Source organism: Chiloscyllium plagiosum, unplaced genomic scaffold, assembly GCF_037043375.1.
Source record: "Chiloscyllium plagiosum isolate Xiang-an unplaced genomic scaffold, Cpla_swu_hap1 HiC_scaffold_5, whole genome shotgun sequence".
Classification (NCBI taxonomy): Eukaryota; Metazoa; Chordata; class Chondrichthyes; order Orectolobiformes; family Hemiscylliidae; genus Chiloscyllium; species Chiloscyllium plagiosum.
Window position 1 is genome coordinate 72,049,922 of NW_028270143.1, and position 15,302 is coordinate 72,065,223.

Consider the following 15,302-nt stretch of genomic DNA (forward strand, 5'->3'; position numbering starts at 1 on the left):
TATACTTGCATGAATTTCAGAATTTGATATTGTCTTTATGTATTTAAGCATGTTTAATGTATACTTTGTTTTATTGATCTGTATTGTTGTCCAGGAGAGAGCATTGCACAGCTGACTGATGTGGGCGCCTTTGACCAGCCAGAATCAGATACAAGGGCAACCGTTTATACAGATAAAACTGGAATGATTAAAGCTGCACGGCTTCTACTGTCTTCTGTTACAAAAGTACTAGTGTTGGCAGACAGGGTAGTCATAAAGCAAATCATCAACTCCAGAAGCAAGGTATGTAATTGTTTAAACTATCAGGACATTTACATCAAAAAAGAACTTCATACCGTTCGAAAGTTAGACTAAAATGTGAAGTTTTATTAAAAGTAAACCAGTGACTAATATTGCATTGAACCTGTAATAACATGAGAAAAGACCAACCACAGATTGCCTTTTTACAGAATACTGAATCTTTCTTCTATTAATGGAAATAACTGAGGCTGTTACAATTATAGCCTTAGATAATGTATTTTCTTGTTGAATGAAGAGAAGCAATTGCAAAAGCAATGTGGATACTTTGGTTATTTGATACAACCTAATTGCTTTTGAAACAATGAATATGTGAACTTTAATGTCTCTGGCACCTGGGGAAGAAACCTTCTTTGTTTATTTGTTCATAAATTACCTTAGCTAAAAATTGTATTACCACATGTACAAAGGAAACAATGAGGTAATTACAGCATCATTAGTACTTGGTCTTTTGGTCTGAGTACCTTTTGCTATCTTGCTCCTACTTCCCCGCTATCAACAGCATAAAACCCAACATTTTCCAATCCCTTTGAGTTCTGAAGAAGAGTCGTATCAGATTTGAAATGTTAACTAAGTTTCTCTCTCCACATATTTTTTTAGAGCTTCTGAGTTTCTGCGGCATTTTCAATTTTAATTTCCGTTTTCCAGCACTACTATGATATTTATTTTAGTGATAATTAAAATACTCCTGTGTCTTAAGTGCTAATCCTGAGACAATCAAATACTTTGAGGACCTCTCAAATAACTAGCACAGTACTAATCACTAAGTACTGAGGTCAGCTGTTTACGTTTTTTGACAAAGCACTGAAGAAGTGAGCGGGTCAAAGAAAATTTAAATTAGTTATTTGGTTATGTAGAACTTGATTACTGCATGGAAGAAGAACAGTTTGTCAAAATGTTTTGTGTTCATCAGGAGATTGAGAAAGAAATATCAATGAACAGGGAAAGTAACATTTACAGTATATGAGAAGAGAGTGCTCATTGTTTGGCAAGTGGACTCTGGCAACGGTATTGTGATGGAGAATGTCTGAGATTAATGAAACTGACGGTTAACTATTATACTTTATTATTTACATTTTAATCCAGGCAGGTTGACACTTATTGGTTGAGCCATTTCCCTAAAGAAACAAAACAGAGAATGGCTGTTACCTGTTTTATTGAATTGGAACAAGTATGATGTGTGTACATGTACTTTCTACCACATTCTTGTGTTCAAACCTCTTGTCATGACCTTGATGGGAATAGTGGAAGTCTGTCAATACTATTCCAGGAGTCGTCATATGTGTGAAATGTGACCAATTTAATCTCTAGGATGGTTAATGCCTGATTGTTATCACTGCCTAAGACAAAAGAAACTTATACCAGTTTGATCAATGAACAAGAAAACCAAAAAAAAGTCAACTTATATTCAAATAATGTGGCAAAAAAAATTATTAATTACTAATATTCAAACTTAAATCCAAATGCATACAAGTTATAAACAAGATAAATGGTCTTTTCGTGAGTATTGTGGGTGAAAAGCATATAGGCAAAAGGTTCAAAGTCTGTGAATCAGAGTCCAAAGCAAATGTGGTGGAATAAAGTAATTTTCATATTGATAACAATGGTATCATGTTGTTGACGGCATCTGCCCTTGAACCTCACCCCTCCTACCGCAACATGGATAGAACCCCTCTGGTCCTCACCTTACACCCCACTAATCTCTGGATACAGCGCATCAACCTCCACCATTTCCGCCACCTACAATCAGATCCCATCACCAGAAATATATTTCCCTCCCTACCCCTATCAGCATTCCGCAGAGACCATTCCCTCCTCAACTCCCTTGTTAGGTCCACGCCCCCTATCAGCCCACTCTACACTCCAGCACTTTCCCTTGTCAATGCAAGAGATGCAAAACCTGCATCCACACATCTCCCCTAACCTCCATCCAAAGGATCCTTCCACATCCAGTAATGACTTTCCTGCACATCCAAACATCTCACCTGCTGTGCCCATTGCTCTCGATGTGGTCTCTTCTACATTGGGGAGATATGCCAACTCGCAGAATGTTTCAGGGATCATATCTGGGACATATGCACCAAACAACCCCACTGCCCTGTGGCCGACCACTTCAACACACCCTCCCACAAGTCCTGCGCCTCCTCCACCGCCAAATCCAAGCTACCTGATGTCTGGAGGAAGAACGCCTCAACTTCCGCCTTGGGACCCTCCAACCACACAGCATTAACGTTGACTTCACAAGTTTCCTCATCTCTCCCCCTACCCCCCCCACTTCATCCCAGATCCAACCTTCCGACTCGGCACTGCCCTCTTGTGCTGTCCAACATGTCCATCTTCCTTCCCACCTATCTGCTCCATCCTCCCCCGACCTATCACCATCACCCCCCCACCTTCATCTACTGTTGCCTTCCCTCCACAGACAGACAGAGACTCTCTCTCTCTCTGTCTCTCTCTCTCTCTCTCTTACACCCTCTCTCTCTCTCTCTCTCTCTCTCTCTCTCCCCCTCCTGATGAAGGGCTTATGCCTGAAACGTTGAATCTCCTGCTCCTCGGATGCTGCCTGACCTGCTGTGCTTTTCCAGTGCCACGTTTTTCAACTGCAATAATCATCAATTTAGTGGTCAGTTAGTTGACCAAGGTCTTGGCTCGAGTTAGTTTTCTTTCCTTTTTCAAAGTCTTTTAGAGTTATTAAAGAGAGATAACACTTCCACTTATTGGCAGGCTTGAATATCTGAGTTGCAGCTGGTGCATCCTCCACATCAATGCCTCTACCAATCAGAGTTCACTTACTAACCAATCAACATCTCCTGTCATACATTTTAAGTATTTTTTCCCTCTATATTTATATTTCTTGTGAATTATCCTGATGAGTGCCAGATGGAAAACTTTGCAAAAATGCGTTTTTGTTTACAGCAATACCCAAAATGTACTGTAGCATATAGGAGGAGGTTTAGATCATTCAGCACCCCAAACCTTTTCAACAGTCAATGATATCATGGAAGATATCTACCACAACCTCTAACTTGATATAGACCTCATAGCATAGATTGAACTGGAATTTTTTTTTGGCTTGTTCAAAATGCCTTTGTAAGAAATACGAAGAATTGTGAGATTTTTCCTTCCAGGATTGAGAATGCAGGATGGAGCCAGGTCCAATAAACCTAGAAGCAGAGCTTAGGTGTCCACATGGTTGTACATGTGCTGAGGTGTGCTGGTTAGAATTAGCCATGCCCCTACTGTTCCAGGACTGCTACAACACTGGCATTTATCTGACAATGTGAAAAACTGTCCAGGTACATTCCATTCATAAAAGGGATGACAAATGCATCCCAGCCAGTTACTGCTCTATCAGTCTACTCTGAATCGTCAGCAAAGTGATGGGATCTTCGGAAGTGCTATCAAGTAGCACTTGCAAAGGATGAACCTGCTTACTGGCAGTTAGTTTGGTTTCTGCAGGGTTACTCTGTTCTTGACCGCATCACAACCTTAGGTCAAACGTGGAAACAAAAACTGAACTCCAAAGACAAGGTCTATTCTTGATACCAGTGTAGAATTCAACTCTGTGTGGCATCAAGGTGAACTAACAAAACTAGATTAAATGATGTCTTTGACATTCAGTGGCATTACAAATTGATGAATTCCTCACTGTCAACTTCCTGGGGCTAAACTTTGACTACAAACTAACTAGACCAGCTATATACATACTATGATTATAAGTGCTGGTAAAAGAGGAATCCTGCGGTAGAAAACTCAGCAGCTATTTCCCCTGTGACTGTCTAGTATCTAAAATACACAAGTCGAGCGTGACAAATACTCTCCACTTGTCTGGATGGGTGCAGATCCAAAAACACCCAAGAAGCTTGACACCATCCAGGACAAAGCAGCTTGCTTGATTGGCAACACGTCCATCACCTTCACTATTCACTCCCTCCGCCATCAAACTTCAGTGGGAACAATGTATGCCATCTACAAGATGCACTGCAGGATTCTTCAGCCATACCTTCTAAATCCAGACATTTTACTATGTAGAATGATGAGGGCAGCCGATGTGTGGGAGCACCGTTACTTGCCAGTTCCCCTCCAAGTCCCCACCATCCTGACTTGGAAACATGTTGCTATTTCGTCACTGTTCCAGGTCAAAGTCCTGGAACACCTCTCCGAGCAGTACTTGTAGGTGTTTCTATGCTACAAGGACTGTCATAGTTTGAGACGATAGCTCACCACCACCATCCCCAGGGTGGTTAGGGATTGATAAAAATGTGTACTGAACCAGAGATGTCTGTTTCCTTGAACACAGTTTTAAAAATGGAAGTCCAGCTTTATTTCCTCTGGAGCTTATGTTCTGGTTACTTAGGAAGATACAAGCATATGAATTAAAAGCTCGAGTAGACCATCCAGGTCCTCAATCCTGCCCCACTATTCAAAAAGATCAAAGCTGATCAGATTCTAACATCAAATTTGCATTCCCCTCTATCCCTGTTAACATTTCACTCCTTGGCTTAACAAGAATCTATTTACCTCTCCCTTAAAAATATTCAATGACTCTGCCTCCATCACCTTTTACAGAAAGGAAGAGAGTTCCAAAGACACTCAACCCTCAGAAGAGTCATCACATCTTTATTTTAAAAGGGTCACCACTGATTTTTAAACAGTGACCCCTAGTTATAGATTCTCCAATGAGGAGAAATACCTTTTCCATATCTATCATGTTTCAGTCAAGTCCCTTCTGACTCATTTAAAATCCAGCGAATGAGACAACTCTCAAGTTTTTCTGGTAACTGTCGTTTTTTTTTGTTTAGATAATTTTGGACCTTCTGTTACTTACCACTCACACTCCTCACCCCATCATTCTCCATGCTAACTTCCTCTGCATTCATCCCCAGTATCCATGATGAGCAGATCTTGGGAATCAAATAGGCTTCTAAAAACCTAATACAGGTCTCAGAATACATTTGATAGTGGATAAAAACCTACCATTTCATTAAAGTGTCAAATCTTTTAGGTCTCTTCAAGTGATTTATATCTTACAAAAGTCATCACTTCATACACCGAATCTTCAAAAAAACATTTTTAAAGTATCTGTCAAACTTTGAGAAATCAAAAAACAACAGAGATAGCTAGAGAAACTCAGCAGGCTTGGCAGCATCTGTGGAGAGAAAACAGTTAACTTTTCATATCCAGTAACCCTCCTTTAGAAATTCTGACTTTGAACTCAGAATTCTCTGCTGGGATGAGTCTAGATTTTGAAATTGATCCAGACACCCATAACGAACATCTCCTGGGGAAATGTCAACAAAGAATTCTACTGCAGTTTCTCAAACCGATTTTACATCAGCTGACCTGTCAATCAAAGCTGTCTAGTTTTGTCACGGTCGCTGGCAGCTGCAACCAGCTTTTTCTGTACTTCGAAGACGTGAAGATTGCAAAGAGTTCAGATCACAATCTGATTTAAAAACTTTGGTAAAATGAGCAAAAGTGATGTAAAGAAAAGCTTTTTCACTTTGTGAGTGCTTAAAATCTGGATTCGACTAAGGAATTCAGAAGTGAATTGGATTGTTATTTGAGAAGGAACAACATGCAGGATTACAGAGAGAAGGCAAGAGAATGGCAGTAGGTGAGATGCTCATTTGATATGCTGGTATAAGCACAGTGGCTGAATGAAGGTCTTCACTGTAACCCCAATTCTGTGACTCTCTGTGATTGGTCAGCAGACTTACCTGCCCTTGGAGAGCATTGGTTTCTGATTTATGACTTCCTCAGAGTGTGTTCGGACATTTGCAGCAACTGTAATATGGTCTCTTCAAACTCGACACTTAATTCAAATGACTTTGTTGAGTTTGGGTTTCCCTCTGCTTGAGTCATGCTCTGCTTTCATTACTCAACTAAAAAATTTGAGAACTATTGGAAATGGAGATGAAACTCAGTGTCTGGTTCCCACTCACCATTTTTAAAACCCTGTTACCTAGAGAATCGGGTCAGTTGTCTCTGATCTCACCGTTGACCATTGTTGTTATATGTTTCATGGACCATTCCGATTTTGTATCAAGTAATTCTCATTGTCTTTTGTCATCTCCATTAATACCTCCCTCTGACCACCACACACTGCTACACCTCTCACCCCTGCTAATATTCCACCCAGTTTTCAGTGGTCAATTCATTTTTCATCTTTCTATTGTTTATTAAATTTAAAGAATGACTTGAGACTCTACCTCATTTGTCCCAAACCTAATACCAAATTCAAGCCTACTATGGCCACTATTTGCAAAACCTAACCTTGTGGCCATCTTGTCAGCTAATTTTAGTTCATTATTCACACTTAATCTAGTATGACCTGTTTTGTGTCCACCGTAAAGCATGTTGTTTGAGAAACTGTACCAAATAGATTCTAGAACTTCACCATCTTTATTCCTCCCAGTCCATGTGAAATGAAAAACTCCTATCATAATTTAGGAGAGGTGTGTGCTAAGGAAGAAATTATCCTTGCTCTGTGATTTTGCTGATACTGTCAATGAATATGGAATGAAAACATTGTTGATATGCATCAGCTTGCTGAGTTTGAAAATTTGCTGCATTTTTCTTGATTTATTTTAGCATTAAACTTGCTTGCTTGACAGAACAAAATAACAAGCTCTTGTAGTTGCATGGCACTGTTGGTAAGAGCTGAAAGCCCGTGGGCAGCTGCCTTCTAGTATTTCACAGTCTGAAACTAAATAAAAGACAAAAGTTGTATTTCCAGTACTTTATCTTTCCTTCTGTGTAATGTTACAAAAATATATGTCATGTAAAGGCTAAACTCTTACCCTGAAGCAGTTCCTTCTAACTGTGCAGACTTAAAACCTAACATGCTGTGGGGAGAAATTCACTATCCTTTCACCTGGTTTTTGTAAGTGAAACAAAACACAGGAAATGAATAAAACATCAGAGTTTGTCAAATTGAAAGCCATCAAGTTACAGTCCTGGAGGGTACCTGTGTATGCAAATCAGAATCCTGAGGCTGTTGAAAAGACCCTAATGGAAATTCATATACTTATGATTAGAGTTTGTAGCATTAATGCTCTGTCTAATCATTCCAAGATCTGAGTAATCCTTAAAGGTTGCTTTGAAAATGTGAGAAATTGTTTTATAGTTCAGCTTCTCTGAAACCAGGAGTAGTAATGCCAATTTGGATTCACTGCTCTCCATCTTTCTGCTCTGTCCTTCACTCACTAATTGTAGGTTTGCTCTACTTTGGACATGACCAGAATTTTCTAAGTCCTGACAAGTGAGCGGTGTCAGGACACCTGTTGCTCTTCTGCAGCCCTCCACTAGAATACATTCAGGCCCATCCCTGAATTATGATCTTATTTTATTTTACATTCAAACCCAATTTATCAGTCTCTCTTCCAAGAACTTAAGAACTGTTAAATGTTGAGACAAGTTGCCAGAGGAAATTCATGTTGGTTTCCATATAATTATTTTTAATAAAAGCTTAAAAAAAGATAGTTTTTTTAAAGTTCTGCTGTTGTTTTGTAGTTATTGTCAAGGCAGACCTGTGCAATACAGGTCTGCTTGAGATACATGACAAATGCATAGACTAATGTACAAAGAACTAGATTTGTTTTGTTTTTCATAACTGCTTTGCCAAATGATCATTAGGAAAGAAAGGACTTGGATTTGTTTAATGTATATCACCTCAGGAGGTCCCAATTGTTTTTATGGACAATTAATTACTTTTGAAGGGTAGTCACTTTTGTTCCATAGGCAAACGGAACTCTCAATAATGCATGACTCTTGCTTTTATTCGGCCATATTTTGAATATGTGGTCATCTCTGAGACCAATATATATTCTCACCTTTATTTCCTACGATGCTACTCTTGAGATCATGCACTGGATTGAAAAGATTTTTTTTGCTAGCAGGTACCATGTAAGCCATGGGCAGTTGCTAAAGAGCAACATGGTAGTCATCCATTCTGTTTCGTTGAGAAGGGTCCATGTATGTTTGTCAGATTAATTTACCATTTCAGTTACAGCACCCAGTACGTGTTGATATAAAACAGGTGTGATCAGAAGATTTATGGACTGGAGAGACATGGGTGAAATTTCACACTCAGACACTTTGTCTTTCTCATTGTTTATGGAGTAGGACTGATGGGCTAAATGTTCTACTTCTACTCCTCTGTCTCATGGTCTTACATTTTCTACACAGTGTCATCATCTTAAATGTGTATCATGATTGACACTTTGTGAAACTACATGCCGGCCAATGCTAATTCTTGGTGGGAAGCTGATGAGTATATGCCAATTCCACATAGAAGTCAGTGTCAGAATTGGAATGTTGGCTCATTTCAGTAGAAAGAAACAATTAACTAGCTATAGGAAAGATGAAAGTTAAAAGGAGACTTTCATGCGGGGAGATGTTCCAGGGGTTTTGCAGATGGGAGGACAGCAGGAAGAGCCCTATTCCCAGACGATAGAGACCCAGAAAACTCCTGGGCACATGGGGGAATAGACGTGCTCCTCTGGAGCCCAGAAGAATGGCTAGGTCTAGTATCTGGCCAAAACTGCAATGTTAAAATCTCAGGTTAGTAGTAAAATGGATCTTTGCCAGCTGGACTCACCAGTGCATCCAGCCCTTAATTCCTGCTGATCAGAGTTAGGTCTCCCCCCATTATGTTTTATATAGGGATGCATAGAAATTAGTGAACTGAAACAGGTAATTTGACCCAAACACCTTGTGACATTAATCCGCTGAACAAATAAACAGTTTAGAGTCATAGAGATGTACAGCATGGAAACAGACCCTTTGCTCCAATTCATCCGTACTGATTGGATATCCTGAATTAATCCAGTCCCATTTGCCAGCATTTGGCCTATATCCCTCTAAACGCTTCCTGTTCATTTACCCATCCAGATGCCTTTTAACTGTTGTAATTGTACCAGCCTCCACTACCTCCACTGGCAGCTGAATCCATACACGTACCACCTTCTGAAAAAGTAGCCCCTTCGATCCCTCTCACCTTAAACCTTTGTCCTCTAGCTTTGGATTCCTCTAGCGTGAGGAAATAACCTTGTCTATCCTCGCTATCCATGGCCTTCATGATTTTATAAACTTCTTTAATGTCACCCCTCAGCCTCGAATGCTCCAGGGAAAATAGCTCTCACCTGTTCAGCCTCTCCCTATAGATCAAACCCTCCAACCCTGGCAACATCCTTGTAATTCTTTTCTGAACCCTTTCAAGTTTCACAACATCCTTTTTATAGCAGAGAGACTTGAATTGAAAGCATTATTCCAAAATGGGCCTGACCAATGCCCTGTACCTCCCAAAACCTATACTCTATGAACTGACCAATAAAGACAAGTATATCAAATGCATTGACTTGAACCCCATTTACCACCCCCTGAGAAAAAGAACCGGAAATGACACCACCATAGGAAATGACATCACCAACCCAAAGAAACCCAAACATATAAATAGTAAGCAGGAATCATCAGCAGTGCTTCGTCTGGAGGCTCATTGCAGATATTACCTAGCATTGTGACAAAACGTCTGAAAATGAACCTTCCAGCTCAGCAAGCAAACCTGCATTCAATACCAAATGCCTTCTTCACTATTCTGTTTACCTGCGACTCCACTATGAACCTGCAGCTCAAGGTCTCTTTGTTCGGCAACACTCCCCATCGTCTTGCCATAAAGTGTATAAATTCTATCCTGACTTGCCTTTCCAATGCAGCACCTCATGTTTATCTAAATTAAGCTCCATCTGCCTATCTGATTAAGGTTCCATTGTACTCTGAGGTAAACTTCTTCGCTGTCCATATGCAAACTTATTAACTATACTTCCTATATTCCCATCCAAATCATTTGTATAAATGATGAAAAGCAGTGGACCCAGCATCAATTCTTGCAGCATGCCACTGGTCATAGGCCTCCAGTCTGAAAAGCAACCTTCCACCACTGCCTTCTGTCTCCTACCTTCAAACCGATTTTGTATCCAAATGTCTCGTTCTCCTTGTATTCCATGTGATCTAATCTTGCTAATCAGACTACTATGCGGAATCTTTTCAAATGCCACACTGAAGTCCATATACATAATGTCCACAGTTCTGTCCTCATCAATCAATCCTCCTCTTCATTTCTTCTAAAATCTCAATCAAGTTAGTGAGACATGATTCCCCATGTACAAACCCATGCCGACTATCCCTAATCAGAACTTGCCTTTCCAAATACATGTAAATCTTGTACCTCAGAACCCCCTCCCATAAGTTACCCACCACTGACATCAGACTCATCAGTCCATAGTTCCCTGGCTTTTCCTTACAGCCTTTCTTGAACAGTTGCACCATGTTAGCAAACTTCCAGTCTTCCAGCATCTCACCTGCGACTATCAATGATACAAATATCTCAGCAAAGGGCTCAGCAGTCACTTCCCTTGCCTCCCACAGAGTTCTTTGGTGCAACTGATCAGGTGCTGGGGATTCATCTACCTTTACGCATTTTAAGATGTATAGCACCTCTTCCTCTGTAATATGGGCATTTCAAGATATCATTATTTCCCAAGTTCTCCAGCTTCCATATCCTTCTCTACAGTAAGCACTGATATGAAATACTCATTTAGTATCTCCTACGGTTCCACACAGGCAGTCTTGTTAATCTTTAAGCGGCCCTATTCTCTCCCTAGTTATCCCTTTGTCATTAATGTATTTTAGAATCCCTTTGGATTCTCCTTAAACCTATTTGCCAAAAATATCTCATGCCCTTTTTGCCCTCCTGATTTCTCTCTTGAGTATACTCCTACTGGCCTTATACTCTCTCGGAATTCGCTCGATCTCTGCTGGCTATACCTGATACATGCACCCTTCTTGTTCTGTAGTTCACCCAGCGTTCCCTGCACCTGCTGGCCTTGCCCTTCATACTAAAAGATGTAAGTGGGTACTGCAGATGCTGGATATTAGAGTCAAGATTAGAGTGGTGCTGGAAAAGCACAGCAGGTCAGGCAGCATCCATGGAGCAGGAAAATCAAATGTTTCAGACAAAAGCCCTTCATCAGGATTAAGTTTCCTAATGAAGGGCTTTTGCCCAAAACGTTGCTTTTCCTGTCTTTCCAACTAAAGGGCTACTCCTTTGTCTTTCTAAAATGTCAACCTGCATTTCGTGCTTTGACAATTATTTCCAAATCTTTCTACACATCCACAGCAATGAACCTACTTCCAGTTTGAGTATAATTACTGATTCCGTTTAAACAAAAAAAATCCCCTCACTTAACTGAGATTGCATTCCATCTGCCACTTTCACTGTATTTGTGACGTTCCTGATTGGTATTCAGTTTCACATCTTGAGCAACAGTTCCCTTCTAGTCACAGTTCATTTACCTTAGGCCTGGACAACAGAATATTTTCTGCCTTTTAAAGTTTGTGAAAATTTTCTTGCACAATGCTCACCAGATTTGAAATTTGTGAACAGATTTAAAATTGTCTCTTACATTCATCATTGTCACGCAAATGCTAAATGGAAACCATTGTCTGCATGGTATTTCAGTATTAAGAGTGGATTTGTGCAGCAAATAGCTGGATTACTAAACTAATTAAGATTTAAACTATTTAATTTCCTGTTTAGCTGCATGAGCAGTGTGAACTGCTCATTATTGCCACAACTCTGATTCACTGCCTCTCTGTCATAATTAGAAGCTAATTGGCTGTATACAGAATCTCTGTTTTAAAAGTCATCTGTCTGTTAACATAAGTAAATTATAGTGACACATCCAGTAACTAAATGAAAAGGGAAGGACATAAGACCTAAACATACTAAATATTTAATGTGATCATCCAGGCAATATTTCCTTTCTCTTTTAAACTGAAGCAGAGCTCCATTATAGGCTTAAATAGCTTAGGTAACCTTCTTATCGCACAACATTTTGGATTACACTAATGCTTCTGAGCCTGTCATAAAAGTACTTCAACCAAAGCCCTGTCTTTGTGCCTAACCACTTTGCTTTTCATAGATGGTACCTTTAGCGAAGGAGTCAATTAGGCATTTCCTTTCCCCTGGTTTAACCAATAAACAAAAGCAAGTTGGAGACGAACATAATTCATAGTCAACCGAATTCTCATTGATAAAAACCCATCTTTTACGTTACAATTGTTAACTTTTGAATGGATCTCTCAATGTTAATTTTGATCTCTCTCTCTGCACCTTCTGTGTGACTAAACACTGTTCTGTTGCTCTGATGCACTTTTTATGGTACAGTCTGCCTGCACAGCAGGCAAAACAGCACTCTTCACTGTATCTCAGTGCATGTGACAACAATAAATCAATCAACGCAATAGATTGTTCTTGTATGTTTCATTGAACAATTTCATATAAATCGATACAAAACATGAAGACAACAGGACAGGAAAAGATCAAAAAAGAACAAGACAATTACACTCCAAACCTTGAAAACAATCAGACAAGTTACAAGAGAGCATAGTGACAACCCCATATATTAATTCCTTCAGTACAGAGATCAATTAGGTGTGCATGGAATTACTTACATAGAATTTACAGCACAGAAAGAAGCCATTCAGGTGAAATGCTGAAACTCCACATCTGTCTTTTCTTGCCTTGTTTCCACATTTCTCTATTCCCTTCTTCCTCAAAAAGATTTTAAATGTGGCAAAGTTCCAATTGTTGTTTTTATGAAAGGGGTGAATCTAAAATAGTTATGGTCCTGTGCTCTAGACTCTCCACAACTGGAAACAGTTTCTTTGTATCTACCTAGTTGAATTCTCAATATTAAAGAGTTCTATGGGATGTCTCTTATGTATTTTCTAACAGAAATATGCACTGTCTCTCTAAATCACATCAGAGGACATGACGGCCTACATTGTCAGAGTTGGGGAGACTTCATGTAGGGGTGCGATTGTGACCAAATTCCATACTCCTTTTCCAGGGATTTTGAATTTTAAGAGTACTTTTTTAAGAGCTTGAGTTGTACATACCTGATCTGACTAACTTCATCATGGAGATAGGCATGTCCTGATCCACTGCAATTTTCATTGATCAGCTTTTCAAAGAATTGTCAGAAAAGACAGAGGATGAAAGAACCTTTTGTGAGATAAGTTCAAAAGTTCTTTCTTATGCTTCCAAGCAAAGCTATGTTCCCCAATACCCTCCATATGAAGCTATGGCAGTTCCAGTCAATTCACACGCAATATATTCTATTGAATTTCTAGTGAAAACAGGATGTCTTTATAATAAAAATTTTAAAAAGTCATTTATTCATAACTTGCTCATTTCTTTAAAACAATCTTCATTTTGCTATTTTACAATCATCCATATCTTTTAAAGTATCAATAGCATCAACTGTATGTACTTGAAAATCCTTTATCTTACTCATAAATGAACATTATGCTATTGAACAAGGAAGATCAAAAAGTCAGAACTGGCAATCAAGCAATATTTTTCTTGGAGTTGAGCTGTTCACTCCACTAAGGGATGTGCGGGCTGTTAGAATATAAAAGTTACAGTTGCTTGCCATTGATACATTAAAGGGTAATGATCAGGTGATTGTCCTTTAATAAAGGAGATTTTTAAAAGAAAAATTTGGAAGTCATGAATTAATAGTTTGTTATACATCCTATTGTCACCATTGGTTGTTTCTATGTAGAGTAAACTGGGCGAATGGGTATGGAAGTGCCATAACTTGGAATGGAGGGCATGAAGGGCCAATTAGGTTGGGGGCCTAGATTGACATGGATGCATGAGAGGCATTGGGAATTGATGGAGAGATTGAGACTACATGGTTCAGACATGTGAGATGTATGGGTGAGGGGGTACGAGGGTTAGTGGGGTTTAACGTTTTTTTGTTTCAACTTGGAAAAAATATTCTATAGCACCATTTAATCAGGCCAATTTTGTCATGACTTTGTATCATATGTCATAGAAACTGACATAAGCACCTGATAAAGTTGTGACAATTTTTTGCTTCCCTTTCTTACGTTAGAAGATTTAGGACAATGGATTAAATTTTCTACTAATATATCAGAGACTGCAACTTTCAGAAAGTGCAGGTTCTCAGTAAAATGGTGACATTTGATGGCCATTTAAAATTTTAAAAACTGTGAATGGATGCTTTCAAAATGAATTGTAACTTGCTGTTTCAGAGATTAATATAGTAATCAGAATGTTTTACTAAAAACTGCGACTTCTTTTTTCTTACTAGTTAGCTATTTTTGTATCTATGATTAATGTGGTGCAATTCCACCTCTAATAAATCTTAAAAGATGCTCAGAAAATAATTATGTAAATTTAGTTTACAATGGCACACTTAATACTCAATTTAATATAGCAATTTGTCAAGTTTGTGTTTCGCATGCATTAGTAACAAAAAGCTAACATTTTCCTCTATCTCAAGTCCAATAAGCCTTCTAAATATATGTGACAGAATGCTAATTTACAAAGTAATGCTTCAAATATTATGTATTAAGTCATAATTTACAGTGCATTGTAACTGAGATGAATGTAGTTTAATATAATTCTCTGCAAAATTTAATGCAAATATGTAATTTGCCCTCTGATTTTATTTTTAGTTTTGCTTTGATTCACTTTGCTAGGAAGAAAATGAAGAGACAATACAAATTAAAGGTTGCAGTTTTGAAGTGGATGCAGGCGAAGATGACCCAGAAAGTGTATATGTGCATAAAACATTAAGGTGATAGGACAGCTTAAGAGCACGGTTAATAAACAATGTTTCTTTAATAGGAGCATAAAGTACAGAAGCAGGGAGATTAGGTTAAACTTGTATAAAACTCTGCTGCAATTTAAACTGGTGTATTGGGCCCAGTTCTGGTTGTCACAATTTAGGAAAAATGTTGAGGAATCAGAGAAAGTGTTGAATATATTTGAGAAAGGTTCCAGGGATGAGAAATTTTAGTTGCTCATATACTTCGGAGAAGATTTTCGTTGTTATGAAGAAAAGTTGGACAAACTTGGCTTGTTTCACCCGGAATTTAGAAAAGTGTAGATTGACTTGATTGCTGAA

The 15,302-nt window shown here is 38.9% G+C and overlaps 1 protein-coding gene across 4 annotated transcripts in view; it reads left to right on the plus strand.

Moving 5' to 3' along the window:
- The window catches only part of ctnnal1 (catenin (cadherin-associated protein), alpha-like 1), a 323,942-nt gene that overhangs the window by 215,619 nt on the left and 93,021 nt on the right, over positions 1-15,302 (plus strand). For all 4 annotated transcript variants that reach the window (XM_087987306.1, XM_087987305.1, XM_043690224.2 and 1 more), the window contains exon 3: positions 95-282. In XM_087987306.1, the coding sequence (XP_087843432.1) occupies positions 95-282 (188 nt within the window). The remainder of the gene's footprint in view (positions 1-94; positions 283-15,302) is intronic.